The sequence below is a fragment of the Phoenix dactylifera genome, chromosome 5, assembly GCF_051530095.1.
Source record: "Phoenix dactylifera cultivar Ajwa chromosome 5, Ajwa_hap1_PhDact_Kaust_v1.1, whole genome shotgun sequence".
NCBI lineage: Eukaryota > Viridiplantae > Streptophyta > Magnoliopsida > Arecales > Arecaceae > Phoenix > Phoenix dactylifera.
In genome coordinates, this window is record NC_143194.1 from 6,947,979 (window position 1) to 6,962,789 (window position 14,811).

A 14,811-nucleotide genomic window follows, 5' to 3' on the forward strand; every position below is an offset into this window, starting at 1 on the left:
ATAATAGTAAAAAAGATAATATGATCAATGGCTCATGGGAGTGTAACCAAGCAACTTCCATGAAGATCTGTTGTCTCCTTTTGTTTGTTTTCTTATTTTTGTTTGTTTTCTAAGATCTCTTTCCTACTCAATAGTTAAACTTTGGCTACGAAGAGCCAGCAAAAGAAGATCTTTCCATGTCCTACCCATCTCCCTCATTAACTACCCTCCTTTTCCTCTCCCTATGATGTGCCTTGAACCCTAATCTACCATAGCCATTCATTAAGGGAGAAAGAAAGAGCTTCCAAGGAGAATCAAGCGCCTATATCCTTTACCCTCTCTCCCCTTTCCCTATCTCTTCTTCTTCTCTATTTTTAAATTTTTCTATGCATGTATAAACCCTAGGGGTGGATTAAAAACTAATCTCCCTCTAGAGCCTCCTTATAATAGGGGTGGTGGGTTTTCCTCATAGCCTTTCCCCACTATTAAGCTAGATTCTTGTCCATATATAGTCATGATGATTAGATAGATTTCTAGGACCTTAGCTAGGTTTATTATAGTCAAAGTCCCTTACCACTTGTCAAAGATGTTAAATCTATTATAAGGAAACAAGTGAAAATGATTTATTGAATTGGGGCCAACTCTAACCCATCTCTTTTACCATCATGCCCCTCTTTTTATTTCTTTAGCATCACCATTTTATCTTACCTCTCCACAATGGGAGAAAAGGGGAACTCATGTCATGACTTCACGTCCAGCACCTTGGTTCCTTGTTTCGAGAGTCCCAACCTTATGGTCCTCCAAATTAGAGTTCATACCACCATAAGGGATGGATCTTTCTCTTGCAAACGCAATGGTTGAAAGTATGTTTGAGCAAGAATATGCAATGAAAAAAAATTTCATGCTCCTAAATCACATAAGGTACATGCAAAAAAAAAAAAATCTCATAATAAATAATAGATTCAAGATATATTTGTCGAACAAACAACTCTTGCTGATTCAATCAGTAGAAGGAACCTCTATCTGCACTCCCATTCAAAAGGACAACGACCCTAAGTCCTAATACCAATGCTAAATCTCACTCAAATTCGCTCTACTTTGTTCAGTGTTTGGTATAATTAGATTTTGCTTAAACTCTATAGATTCTTGAGGGAGAGGAAGAGACGATGAAAGAAAATAAGTAGGAGGAAGAGGGTTTCTTTTATTGTTGCAAACCCTAACTATAGACCCACCTTTTATAAGAGAGAAAGGGAGTCTTTATTAGAAATTAGTAGGGCTCATTGAAAAGGGCTATCCCTTTTTCTTTCTCATATGAGATAAGAAAGAAAGGTCATGATACTCAAGGGCTCCAGCACTCCCTAGAGTGGTTATCCCACTCACTACTAAAGTGATGGGCTCAATATTGGGCCTAAGCTATTTGGAGCACATTGACCACTTAAATAAAAGCGTAGCCCCAAAATTTCAAATAATGGACCAGTAAGAATATATAAAGTTGATCGGCCTCTTTCATAAGCCCATGGGATTAGTGGAACAATTTGAAAAATTCTAATTGGCTAATAAATAATCCTTTAAAGCCCAAATTATTGAGCTCAAACTTATGCAAATACTTTAGGACCTTGCCTAAATCCATACCCCAATACTAGTGTAAGTAGAATAATAGACAAATTAAGCATGTGAAATTGCACCAATAATGCATATGCAAATACTTCAGGATTCCAATCAAAGGACTATATGTGTAAAATAAAGATAGTTTTATAATAAAAACCTCTAAGATCAAAACAAAATGAGAAGTAATCCCTTCATGTGTTAGTCCGCACCCTGGCCAGTGCCTCCCGCCACTCCTCTAATTCCCGCCGCTTGCTTCAGATCTCCTCGGTGATCTATTGGATTTCGTGGTTGAGGGGCTGGTCGAAGAGAAGTCAGAGGACGTCGGAGAGGGTAGCAGTAGCGGCATCAGCACCGGAGGCAGCCTAGGAGCAACGGAAGAAGATGTCGGCGAAGTCTTGGCAATGGGCGAGGACGTAGTCGCGCACCTTGTCCTTGATGTGGAGCAATCAGATCTGGAGACGGCCGATGAGGAGGAAGAGGTCGGGAGTGGAGAGAGGGGAGAACTCGTCGAGGTCCTAGACCGAGAGGAGATCCCTCACATTGATGGAGCCCAAGAGGACGAAGGCGGCTGGGGGAATGGGAAAAGAGGTTTTGGTGGGGGTTGGGATGAAGGCGGGGGTTAGGGATTTGTATCAAAAAAACAGGGGGGGTTAGGGATTTTGGCCGCCTGCGGGTTTTTGGGAGGGGGGCAAGGGGGGCGGGGGAGAAATTTTGGCCTCCGACGATACTTCATAAAGCATCGTCCGCCAGATTTCAAAGTTTTAGCCTCTTATAAGTGTCGTCGAAGGCCAAAGCTTAATCTCAACACTTATTAGCGTCGTCTAATTCTGATTTCTTCTGACGCTATCAAAAAGCATTAGCAAATTTTGGCGTAGTGACAAAATTGCCGACGCTTCTTTCTCGCGTTGGCAATAAAGGGTTGGAAAAACCTATTTTTGTTGTAATGGCATGACTATTTGCAATTCTGTCTCTCTAGCATTTTTAACAACAAGTGTCATTCTTTATAAAAGGTATAGCAATGCCAAATCTATAACCAAGCACTTATTCATCTAGCCTTAAAATCAATCAGACACTAAAGAAATTATTTATCCAAAATATTCACAAAACTATAAATATTTTTATTATTTAATATGTAAATAAAATTATCAAAATAATTTTGACAAAACACTTGTGATAATAGCCAGAAAGAAGATAAATAAAAAGGGTCCAAGTGTTTTGATCTTTAAAAACTTTTGTTACTGTAACACCACATGCTTGGAAGAGGAGGAGGTGGGGTATAGCCGAGGCTTTAGATTTTTCTAATACTACTAGTCAACTAGAATTTTACTAGAAAACTAAAGTATAGAATTTAAAAGGATAAAAACAACAATAAATTAAGGATAAAGATAAAGTCTAGTTTTTTGATTGGCAGAACAATCCTCTCATTTAGATTACATTCTACTTATATAAGATGACAAACGATATGGTTACCATCTAGTCCCAATGATAGCTGCCCCGCGTCTAGCCTCCACTTCTTTTGATAGTTCTGCTCTCCGCCACTCATATTGTCATAATGGTTAGATCTGGTATTGTCTGTCTAACTGATAGAGTATTTCCATATAGTTATGTTTGATCAAACTCAAGCCTATCACAATTAGTCTTCATTCGGTCTGCCCATAATAGTTCATCCTAGTCATCTCTCTCTTTACTCTGCCTACAGAAAAATGTCCCATGCTAAAGTACCTTCAAGTCTCTTAGTTTACAAGTAAAGTGGCTTCAAACTTTCCCAAGGACAAAAGTATGCTTCGAGATATCGTTGATGAAATTAAGAAATATGAAACGTTTTATGGAATCAAATATGTTAAGTCTTTAGGATATGTTAATGAAGAGAGGAGAAGAAGAAGTACCTTCAAGTTTTTTAGTTTACAAGTAAAGTGGCTTCAAACTTTCCCAAGGACAAAAGTATGCTTCGAGATATCGTTGATGAAATTGAGAAATATGAAAAGTTTTATGGAATCAAATATGCTAAGTCTTTAGGATATGTTAATGAAGAGAGGAGAAGAAGGACCAAGGTTAACTAAAGGGCAGAGTTTGAGGCTAAATATGAGGCCAAGCAAAGATGGTGAAGGCGGCATATAGATTGGCCAGCCTGTGATAGATAGTTATAAGCATGGTTAGCCAGACATCAACCTAATAGATCATTGGCCAAATTTAGAATTGTTGACTTGGTAGCTCCCATTGAGTCCAACATGAATAGCTTGGTCATCCTCCCAGACTAGCAATTATGTTCTTTCCAGAAGGTGGTGTATGTAGACCCTCGACTATAAGGAGAGTTCAAAATGATTTTCTTAGTACCATCTCTTCATTGAATTAACTTCTTACTCTATCATGCAGCTCTTCTAGTGGCACTCCCAATTCAGCCTATGCAATTCGAAGCTGAATCGACAGTCTTGAAGGAAAAAAGTCATGGCTAGCAAGCCTAATATGCCTTCTTCTTCATTTCCACCTACCAGAAGCAAACTAGCAACGCAAGCAGCCAAAAACCCTCTAACCGCTTAGTGATCTAGAAGGACAATAAAGGGTCAAAGAAATCTCCTATTATCGATGACCCTGTTACTAAATCTACCTCCCTATTGGTCATTTCTCCTATGGACCAACTTCAAAAAGAATTGGCAGAGCTTGATGAAGTTCTTGCTATTCTGCATGACAAGCCATCGCAGGACCCATCAGTCTAACCAGTCTTTGCAAGACCCATTGATCTACCCAACCAATCATTGCATGACCCTACTTGCCCAGTCAACCAACCAGAACAAGTTGAGTCATTGCATTAGCTAGAGCCTCAATGAACTTTGCAAAGTCTAGAAGTGGTGGCCAAAAGCAGCCAAGTTGACATAGCAAAGCCTCCAATGTCCATTTCTTGCACGAACCCAATCTTGAAGTCAAACTCTAAATTATCATTCTTAAGTTCCTCAACTACTAGTCAGAAAGTCAAGATAATTTCATCTCTTCCACATTCCATTCAAAACTTTGCTCTGTCGTGTTCTCCTCCAAAACCTTCTCACCCATGACCTATATTTCCTTCCTTTTGGGTTGATTGGACTCTCAATGGCTCTCATGAAGTAGATTGCTCAATGATTAAAAAGAACGGAAATCCTAGTTCCATCGAAAAAAAAAAAATCCAGAATAGATAGAGCACACCTACTGACAGTAGAGACAACTCCTTCTCCTCCTCCAGCTATTCTTACTCAAGTACCCCTCTCCAATAGAGTGGTTACTACTGGTTGGAAGGTAGATTTTAAATTTTGGAAAGTGAGGATTTCTCAATTGAAAACAAGTTGAAATAGATGGGTTGGAAATTCATGTGTTCACTAGACATACCCACGTATCCCAACTTGGTAAGAGAATTCTATGAAAATATGAGTTTTAGAGTTGAAAAATTGGAGTCCACTATTAAAAGAATTAACATTTAGTTGGACATTTCATGTTTGCAAAGAATATTGCATATGTCGACCACTGGACCCTTGAATGATTACCTTGAAATCGTCAAACAGGACTGCAACTTATTTTGGAAGGAGAGGAAGTGAATGAGATAGAAGAAGTCGGTGCAAACCAGCTCTCAGTGGAAATGAGACTTTTTCACCATATGGTCAGCCAGATTTTCTTCCCCAAAATGGAAAGATTTGATATTGACTCAAAGAGAGACATATTAGTGATGTTCCATATGCTCAGGTATGTCCCCTAAACCTACCCTTTCTTATATTCCACCATATATACGAGGCAGCAGGAAGGTCGAAGGCTTCACTGCCTTACGACATGATTATGACCTTAGTGTTCATGGAACAGGGAGTAGTGCTTGAAGGAGAAACTTCGAATGGATTATTCTAATATTGATGATCATTGGGTGAGAAAAGGTAGAGCTGGCAAACTTGGTGTGGCTGAGATTATAGAAGCTGGATCGAGCGAGCCTGCAGCCCTTACGGATGAGCATATGGAGCCACCTTCCCACATGGAGATGCACATTGCTGAAGAGCTTAGAGATGAAGACTTCATGGCATCCTTTGATTTTTAGACTCCACATCCGTAGAGAAACTCAAGTCAAACCTTTAGAATGGATGAGGATCAGATAAAGTCCAACATTGAGCAAGTACTGGCAGGACTGATGAGTTCTGATTTTACTAGTTACGGAGGACAACAAGCCTCTGAATCACTTCATGGCACTCTACTAACAAATCAGAGATTGGAGCCTCATGTTTCTTCATTGACATAGATGATTGCTGAGTTGAGGCATATATTTTTGATATACAATTCTTGGTGAACAGTCAGTCTCGGAGGATGGCAGACATTAAGGGGGATATCGAACACTTGCAAGCATCTAACAGAAGAGATAACAGTGAATTCACTGTACGTGCTCCAAGGATCAACGAGCAGATTATGGCACCTGATGGAATCTCTTACTACTTTGGCCTCCATTCTTGTTGATACGATCAGTTCCTTCACTTGAAAATTAAGAGCCAATCAAGCCCGTCAACCTGGTCTATCATGTCCACCTTGTTCTCCCCCACCAGGGTATAGCAGCAAAAGATCTACTATCCATCGCCCATATCATGGCCCATCCTATTCCTCATCATCATCCACCTCCTCCAATGAATCTAAAACTTAGAATCTTATCTTGATTCTCTTATTTGTATAGATCTCTAAGTCTTTTTGGATTGTATCTAACTCCAATACCTCATTCTCACAATTTAAAATATTCACACTTGTACTTGAACTCAGTTACATAATAAAATTTACAATTTAAGTTCAAATGAAATGTGCATGTCTATGGAAATTTTCTTTAATTTTAATTGTTTATATATCTGTTTATGTGATATGCAGCAATGAATATTTTAGTCTGAATGCCTACATATTTCTCATATTTATCCTGCTTATTCTATGAGCCGGTGCCCTCCTTATTAATAATGACAAAAAGAGAGAAAAAATAAAAAGAGAGAGAAAGAAAAATGATCAATGATGAAAGTTCAATGTTATCAGATAAAAGTTTCAAAGAAAAGTTTGAGAAATATATAAAAAAGAAAGAAACTGGAGAAAAGTTCTAAAGGAATGCAAAAAGCAAAGTACAAAGAGAATGATTAGTTTAAAATTTGCAAATAATGATCTAAAATCCTTCTTTAAATTGTCCTATTATTACATCAAAAAGAGGGAGAATCACTCTTATAGATAAGTTGGTGTTTAAAGCAATCTAAATCAAGCATAAAAAGTGAATGGTATCAAGCATACATAAGCTCAATCTTCACTTTCTGAATTCTGTAAACTTAAATTCAAATGTTACTCTTGATTTTTCCTTCTATCTAAACAATGCAAATATATAGAGTTCTAAAAGATATATGCATTGTTTATAGCATTTTTTTTTGGAACTCAAGGATTTTGTCATCATCAAAAAGGAGAAGATTGTTGATCCTAAAAGGTTGGTTTTGATGATGCAAATAGTTGAGTCAAAAGTTGACTAATCTATTGCTTTGAGTTTAATTAACTAATTTCAAAAAACAAAAAAAAAGCTTTCAGCTACTCTTAAGTGAAGATCATCCATCTAAAGCTTCACATCAAAAAGTTAAACTCCAAAAAGCTATGAAAATATTTCTTGGAAGCTCACATACAACTATAAGAAATTTCATCCAAGCTACTCAAGAATCGACTCCAAGCTTGCAACGAGTCGACCCCAGCACACTATCATTAACTGATACACCTTCACGAGCTGATTCCAGTAGATTACGACTCGACCCCAGAATAACCTCAGATGATGGACAAAAAGCTAAAAAAATCATTATATTGACGAGTCGACCCATAAAGTAGTCAAGTCGAGTCTAGCTTAGCAAGAGTCGACTGCAGACAAAAATGAGTCATCCTTAGAATAGCCATAAAGAAAAGACAGAGAGCTAAAAAAATTATCGTATTGGCATGTCAACCCATAAAATTTATGAGCCAACTCGAGTCAAACTAGAGTTGACCACAGAAATAGTCGAGTCGAACTCAGAACAACCATAGTGAAAAAGAAATAAATCAGTACAACTTAGTCTATTGAAGAGTTAACCCTCGAGAGCAATGAGTCGACACCACTTATCTAATGAGTCGACCTCTGAACTGAGAGAGCCAACTCCACAGGTGCCACAGAAGAAAGACATATCAAAGCAAAAAATAAAAGTAAGCTTGAGATGACTCCTGAAGATCATGAGTCGACTCTTAAAAATACATGAAAAGACCAAAAGAAAAGAAGAGCTCAAGCACTACAAAGAAAAATCCATTAAAAGAAAGAAAGAAAAAGAAAATTAAGAGAGCCTCAAAAAGAAAATCATTCAAAAGCATTCAGTGTGAGTTGAACGATCATATCTTCTACATTAGAGAGTTGGTGAAATACCTTCAAAAGCAACCAAGTCAACCAACAAAATCAAGCTCTATTTATTATGTTTGTATTCATTATTTTGGAGTTGTACTTTATTGTGCTTAAAATTTTTCTATTCTTTGTTGTAACAAGCTTTAGGGATTGAAGCTCTAGAGAAAGGTACATTCAAATTTTTAATTAGATTGCGAAGATTTTGGTTGATTGTCTAAAAAAATCAGCTGAGTTGATTGTAAACCTAGAAAATAACTGGTAAAGGTTTTGGTTGATTTTCTGAAAAAATAACTGGGTTGTTTGTGATGCTGAAAAATAATCAATTGTAGGTTTTGGTTGATTGACCTGAAAAAATTAACTGAGTTTGGTTGTGAACTCAGAAAATAATGGGTTGTAATCTGGGTTATAGATTATAGTAAAATTTTCAAGAAAAAAAACTTGAAGAGTAGATATAGGTACAGGGTTGGAACCGAACCACTACAAATCTCTTATATTTGTATTGCTTGATCTTTTTGCTTTCATCTTGATCTTATTTACTTATCTGCTAACTGCTAAAAGATTATATTTTTTTATCAAACTTTATTCCACTATATTGTTAGTTAAAGTTTTTGAAAAATTCAATTCACTCCTCTCTTGGGCTGTACAGGTAGGCAATAGTGTTTAATAAGATAAATATATAAATATTTAGAAACATCACCGATAAAAGTTATAAAATACTGATCACCACTATATATCAAATCACCAACATATTCACAAATATCAGTATGAATGAACTCTAATAATTCAAAACTATGCTCAACACTTTTAAAAGGTTTTCCAATAATTTAAACCATACTACAAAATTCATATTTTTCATATTCATTTTTTTTAGTTCAGGAACTAAGCCTAAATAACTCATATTTTTCACATATTTTTTATTTATGTGACAATCTACCATGCCAAACATTCATACAAGAAAGAATATAAGCAAAAGAAGTAGAATTCTCATTCATTTCTATATTGAATTTGAACATGCCATCACAAGCATAACCCTTTCTAACAAGCATGCCCTTTTATAGAGTATATATTGATCAGCCTCAATAACTTTTTTGAAACCAGCCTTATTCAAAAGAAAACTAGAAATTAAATTCTTTCACATATTCGAAGCATACGATGCATCTTTAAGAGTCATCTCCCCTCTAGAAGTAATTAGAGAAGAACTTCTCCAATACCCACCACTTCAGTGGTATAAGAATCACCAAGCATAATTTTCTTCTCTTCCAAGACGGAGTAAGTTTTAAATAAAGTTTTGTCATAGGAGACATACTTTGTTGCTCCGTAATCTACCCACCGTCCACCTAAGCCTTCGAGAACATTTATCTCAGTAATCATAGCCACAAGTGGCTCTTTTGCCATGTTGGCTTGTGCAATAGGTCCACATTTTTAGTAGCGGTATAATCTAGCAGAATGCCCGAGCTTACCACGCATATAGCAAGCGCAATTTTTTTTATTATTTGTGTGCTTGCCATTTATTAGTGGTTGCTTTGAGTGAGACTAGTTTCTATTGGGCCTCTATTTCATATCCTTTCTCTTAGGCCTTACATGGGCAATATTTTTTATATAGGATTTTGCATATGTTCATTTAAGGTAATTAAATTTACCTTAGTCCCATTGGTGCCATTAAGTTCTACAGTCTTGTCTTGGTTCCTTGCTTATTCCTCCACTCTCAAAGGGGTAATGAGTGCTTCAATGGATTGTCTGTGCCTCGAGACTTTGGCATACTCCTTCCAAGATTTAGGCAGCTTGTCAATTAATGATGGTTGAAACTTGCATTTTGGTCATCCCCATGAATATTTTCAGAATGAACTTCATGTCCAAGCATTTGTCGATCATAAGCTTGTTTCACCATGGATTTGTCTTCCACCATCTGAAATCTGAAGAAAAGGCTGCAAGCATATTCCTTAGATCCAGCTTCTTCAGGATCATATTTTTAGTGTAGAGCCTTCCATATTTTATTTGCAGAAGAATAAGCTTGGTCATAATAATCATAAAGCTCATCAGAATGACAATTATACAAATAATTTCTATAATAAGGATGATCCTTTTTTTCATTTTTCACCGCTATCTCATATTGAGAAAGCTCTTTTTCACATATATTTTTAGTTTTCTTTTGTTAGGATTCTTTTTAGTCCAAAAATAGGCAAAATTCAACAGTATAAGATAAAATAAAGTCTTTTGTCTCCACCTCTTAAAATTAGCACGATGGAAGCAAAATAGCTTGTTAAGATCGCCAATTCTAGCAAAGTTTTATACAATATTAATATTCTCCAAAGATGCATTTTATTCTCTATAATATGTATCGTCTCAAATTATTGGAGAAAATTGGAGAAATATTCCATGAATTGCATAGAAATTGCTTCTAAATAATTATAACTAACAAAGATAGCAGAGTCCAAGGCAGGAGCTAGGTCACTCTCTTTAGATGATACGTACCATCCATAGAATTTTCCAATGCAGTAGATCAATAAATTTTGCATGCCATTCTCAGGATACAATGAGCCTAGCCACTCAACCGTATACCTTACAAGTCTACACTACTTGTAAGATGCAAAGTTCTTCAAATAGTACCTTCTTTACCTAGAAAATATTAATGAAAAAGAATAGAAAAAGTATTTGATAATATAAAAAGTATTTGATAATATGAGAGACAATAGCAAACAAGAAGAACTAAAGCTGAAATTTTTCTAAAGCCTTTGTAGATTCGGTCTTGCTCTATTTATAGGCTAATGGGGAGCATCTCAATTTAACAAATTTTTTTGTGTATTTTCTCAAATGTGTAACCGATCAATAAATGAGAATTTAAAATATAAAACTAAAATCATTATGAGAATATTCTCAAATTTGTAACCGGCCAGTGAATGAGATATAAAATCGAAACATTCTCGTTTAATGGCTGAAATTTTCAGATTCAATTTCCAAACTGAAATTAGCCAACTTTATAAATGTAATAATTGATATTAAATGGCTTATAAACAACATTCATTTTTCATTTTTATCAAAATATGTAAACATTTAGAACTAAATTTTATGATTGACAATGTAGTTTTATTTAGTACTTTACACTAAATTAGCACACAGTTGCCACACTTCATGGTGCATATCATTTAGTTTCAAGAATGGATCTTGTGGTGTGCGGGTTGTTGGAACAGGAGGATTTCTAATATTTGAAACCGGTATTGAAGCGTGAATTAACATTGTCCTTAAGCGAATTTTGCCCCCACTATATTGCTGTTGGTGATCCAGCAAATTCGCTCCGGGATACAACAAAATCGAAATAAAATCCTAGCTAGCAAAACTAGGATTCCCCAGAACAACGGAATGAAAGATTTTGTAGAAGAAGTTATCTTAATCGGTGAAGAACATTGGCAATTTATAACCCTGAATTAAACTCTGAACCAACACAACTTTTGGAATAGTGTACGGATAAAAACTGCTAATATGAATTTTTTACATATCCAAGTGCCAAGTGCCAATTTTTGATAATATAATATTGGCTCTTCCTTCACAACTTCCCACCAAAAAGTTACTTTAACATGTGTAGGATATGAATGCTTATAAAGCTATCTAAAAAACTCTACACAAACAATGTGGGACTAAAATCCCGGTCAACATTACAAACTATTAAAGGAAGGAGACTTCCAACACGGGTTTATGCCGCAGAGTGTTGTGTAGCACTTGACAGCTTCTATCATAAAATAGACAGCCATCATATAAGATCGTCTTATATGTTATACATGATGGGTCTTATTTGATGGCCATCCATCTTCTCATGATAGCTATAGTGTACTGCACAACAATCTACGGTGCAAATAACACACCACATAGGATCTTTGGTCTTTAAGTTCATGCACAAAATAATTAAGACACGTGGTAGCTCAAGTGCATTTCACTTTTTTCCCACTTAATGGTTATAACGAGACTTGAATACAATTTATTTCTGTGATTAAAGCATCAAAATGTATAAGAATCTACTCCAGATTAGAACCCCTCTCCTTCCCTCACTCACATTTCACCAGTGCCACCTAACGCCGAAGAAAGGCATCAGCAAAGACTTAGGGCTCGTTTGGTTCGCAGGAAAAGGAGGGAGGAAAGTGTAGTCAACGGGAAAGTAATGAAATGCCTATTGTTTGGTTGGAGTTTTCAAAGGAGAGAGATGGGAAAGTTACTTTCCCATGGGAATATGATTCCCACATTTCATGGGAAAGTCTTTCCCATGAGAAACATGAGAAAGTTACTTTCCCATGAGGTGGGAATTACTCCTTTTTTATTTTTTCCCAAAAAGACCCTTCAGCATTAAAGAAGCATTAAAGAGGCATTAAAGATCTAATTTTTATTAAGGGCATAATAGGAATTATACATAACTTTCTCAGGAAAGTGGATGGTCAACCAAACATAAGCACTTTAGAAATTTGTCACTTTTCCATGGTTAACCAAACATGCCAAAAGTACTTTCCTAGGTATCCTCTTCCTAGGAATCTAATTTCCAGGAATCATATTCCTAGAAGGGAAAGTACTTCCCGCGAACCAAACGAGCCCTTAAGAGATTAGTACAGGAATCTACTCCAGATCGGAAATACTCCCCTTCCCTAACCCACATGTCATCAGTGCCACCGAACACCGAGGCAATAAAGTTGAAACCAAGACTTGCTCCGGTGTGAAACGCAACCAACCAACCACCCCTTCGATCCATTTCACCTCCTGGGTCCCACGAGAAATCCCGCTGCAGGTACACTCATCCAATGACAGCCCAAAGAAAAGATGACCATCTCCACCCCACCAATCTCCTTCCAGATAAGGCCCCTCCGTGGGCCCCAAAACCTGTCCCTCTCCTTCTCTTGATAGGTTCCCCTCTCCAAAAAGCGCAGGGCCCCTAACAACCCACCGCCGTCCCAAAAGCGCACCCGTTGGTCGCCATCGCCGCCCACCATAATTCCAACCCTTCCTTTCTCTTTCTTTATATGAAGATCCAACTCCATGATATTTCCAAGCCGTGACTTTGTTACCATGAGCCGTTCCGAGAAGCAGCAGTCTGCGGCAAGCGCCATCGCCGGCAAGATGGCTCGAGCATGCGACGGATGCGTTCGCCGCCGAGCGCGCTGGTACTGTGCTGCCGATGACGTTTTTCTATGCCAGAGCTGCGACTCCTCCGTCCACTCTGCCAACCCCGTCGCCCGCCGCCACCAACGCGATCGCCTCAAACCCGCTACCTCCTACTACTCGTCATTTATGGAAGCTAAAACCGAGGAGTTGATCTTGGGGTGGCTCAAGCGCAAGGCGCGAACTCCGCGGCCTCGCCAGCAAACGAAGCCGGCGCAACCGCTGGCGCCGGACCTCCTAGAGAGTTCAACCGACGGGAACTGCAGCGAGGAGGAGCAGCTCCTCTATTGTGTTCCAGTCTTTGATCCCATGCTCGCTGAGCTATGCTCCCCACCCAGTCTAAATGACTCGAATTCATCAGGTGAAGACACGAAGCTGGCGGTCGCGCAGTTGCCGGACAACGCTATCACCTACATCTCGCCCGTGGATGCCACGGGGAGCGGGACTGTCGGGTTTGTCCCATCGGACGATGAGCTTGCGGAATTCGCGACCAAAATGGAGAGCCTCCTTGGTCGGGGGCTCGACAACAGCAAGAACTCGTCCGAGCACGGCACCAAGCCTGAGCTGGACAATGATATGAAGATGGCCACCTCGAGGGAGAGGCCGGACCTCAGTTTCAGTTGCCAGTCAATGAAGAAGGGAGAGGAGGCCGAGGAGGGAGAGAAGGCGGGATCCAGCAAGAAGGTTGCACTCAGGCTCGACTACGAGGCAATCATGGAGGCATGGTCCAGTTCACCGTGGACTAATGGAGAGCGGCCACAGTTTAACCTGAATGTTTGCCGCTGGCCAGGCGACATGGTACTTCACTTCTTCAGTTAAGCTTAATTATGCTTGTGTTATTTAATATTTGGTTGATGGGGTAAAGTTTTGATTACGTGATGGCTAATTTATATTTTTATAGGGTATGTGGGTGGGAGAGGGAGGAGAAGAAGACAAGGGGGGAGGGCGGCAGGGAAGGGAGGCGAAGGTGACGAGGTATAGGGAGAAGCGGAGGACGAGGATGTTCGCGAAGAAGATACGGTACGAGGTGCGGAGGCTGAACGCGGAGCAGCGGCCGCGGATGAAGGGCCGCTTTGTGAAGCGGGCGTTCGTTACGCCGACACCGGCTTTTGCTGGACCGGCGTAATAGTAATTGCTATCCCTAAATGGAATGGAAAGGGAGCTGATCAGTTGCTGTCCCTGTTCACCCCTGTAAAATAATCCTACTTTTGTTTTTTTTTTCTTTTAACCTCTTCGGCAACTTTTGGTTTTTATTTTTCACGTAAGTTCGTTAAAAAAAACCAAAATGGAAAAAAGAAAAAGAACACTCTACAATCCCGGCCAGCAAATAGATGACTTCTGAATGCTGCTTCATTTCCCCCGTTGAATACACATGGCATGTATTATATCCAAAATCTGACATGAGAGGTGGAAGATAGATGTCGCGCCCCCTATCCGAGATCGTGTGCCAGGAGTTGCAGCAATCATCGCATACTCATAGAAAACTCCCCTCCCAACTGAAGGAGGAGTTAGGATTTGATGGCTCGACCTCGAATGAACTCGAAGAAAAAGGAGGAAGAGATCTTTAAATAGATGATTCCAGCCTTATCTGATCGGTCTCAGAATTGTGATGAACCTTTTATCTTCATCGCAATGCACGTGAGGCCCAAAGCCAAGAGACTGGGCCAGTCAAGTGGATCGGGCCCAGTCTCTAGGTTTCACATTCCTCCCTTAAAAAAAAT

General features: G+C 38.7%; 1 protein-coding gene across 1 annotated transcript; it reads left to right on the forward strand.

Moving 5' to 3' along the window:
* The first annotated feature begins 12,874 nt into the window (after nucleotides 1-12,874).
* LOC103715341 (zinc finger protein CONSTANS-LIKE 16) lies at nucleotides 12,875-14,438 on the forward strand. The gene is made up of 2 exons (XM_008802936.5): nucleotides 12,875-13,888; nucleotides 13,992-14,438. The coding sequence occupies exons 1-2, from the start codon at nucleotides 12,968-12,970 to the stop codon at nucleotides 14,214-14,216; spliced, it is 1,146 nt and encodes a 381-aa protein (XP_008801158.3). The 5' UTR covers nucleotides 12,875-12,967; the 3' UTR covers nucleotides 14,217-14,438.
* The last annotated feature ends 373 nt before the right edge of the window (nucleotides 14,439-14,811 follow it).

Coding starts and splice junctions, on each gene's coding strand:
- LOC103715341 (XM_008802936.5), top strand. CDS start 12,968: ATGATATTTCCAAGCCGTGACTTTGTTACCATGAGCCGTTCCGAGAAG. Junction 13,889..13,991: donor GCCGCTGGCCAGGCGACATG/GTACTTCACTTC, acceptor ATATTTTTATAG/GGTATGTGGGTGGGAGAGGG.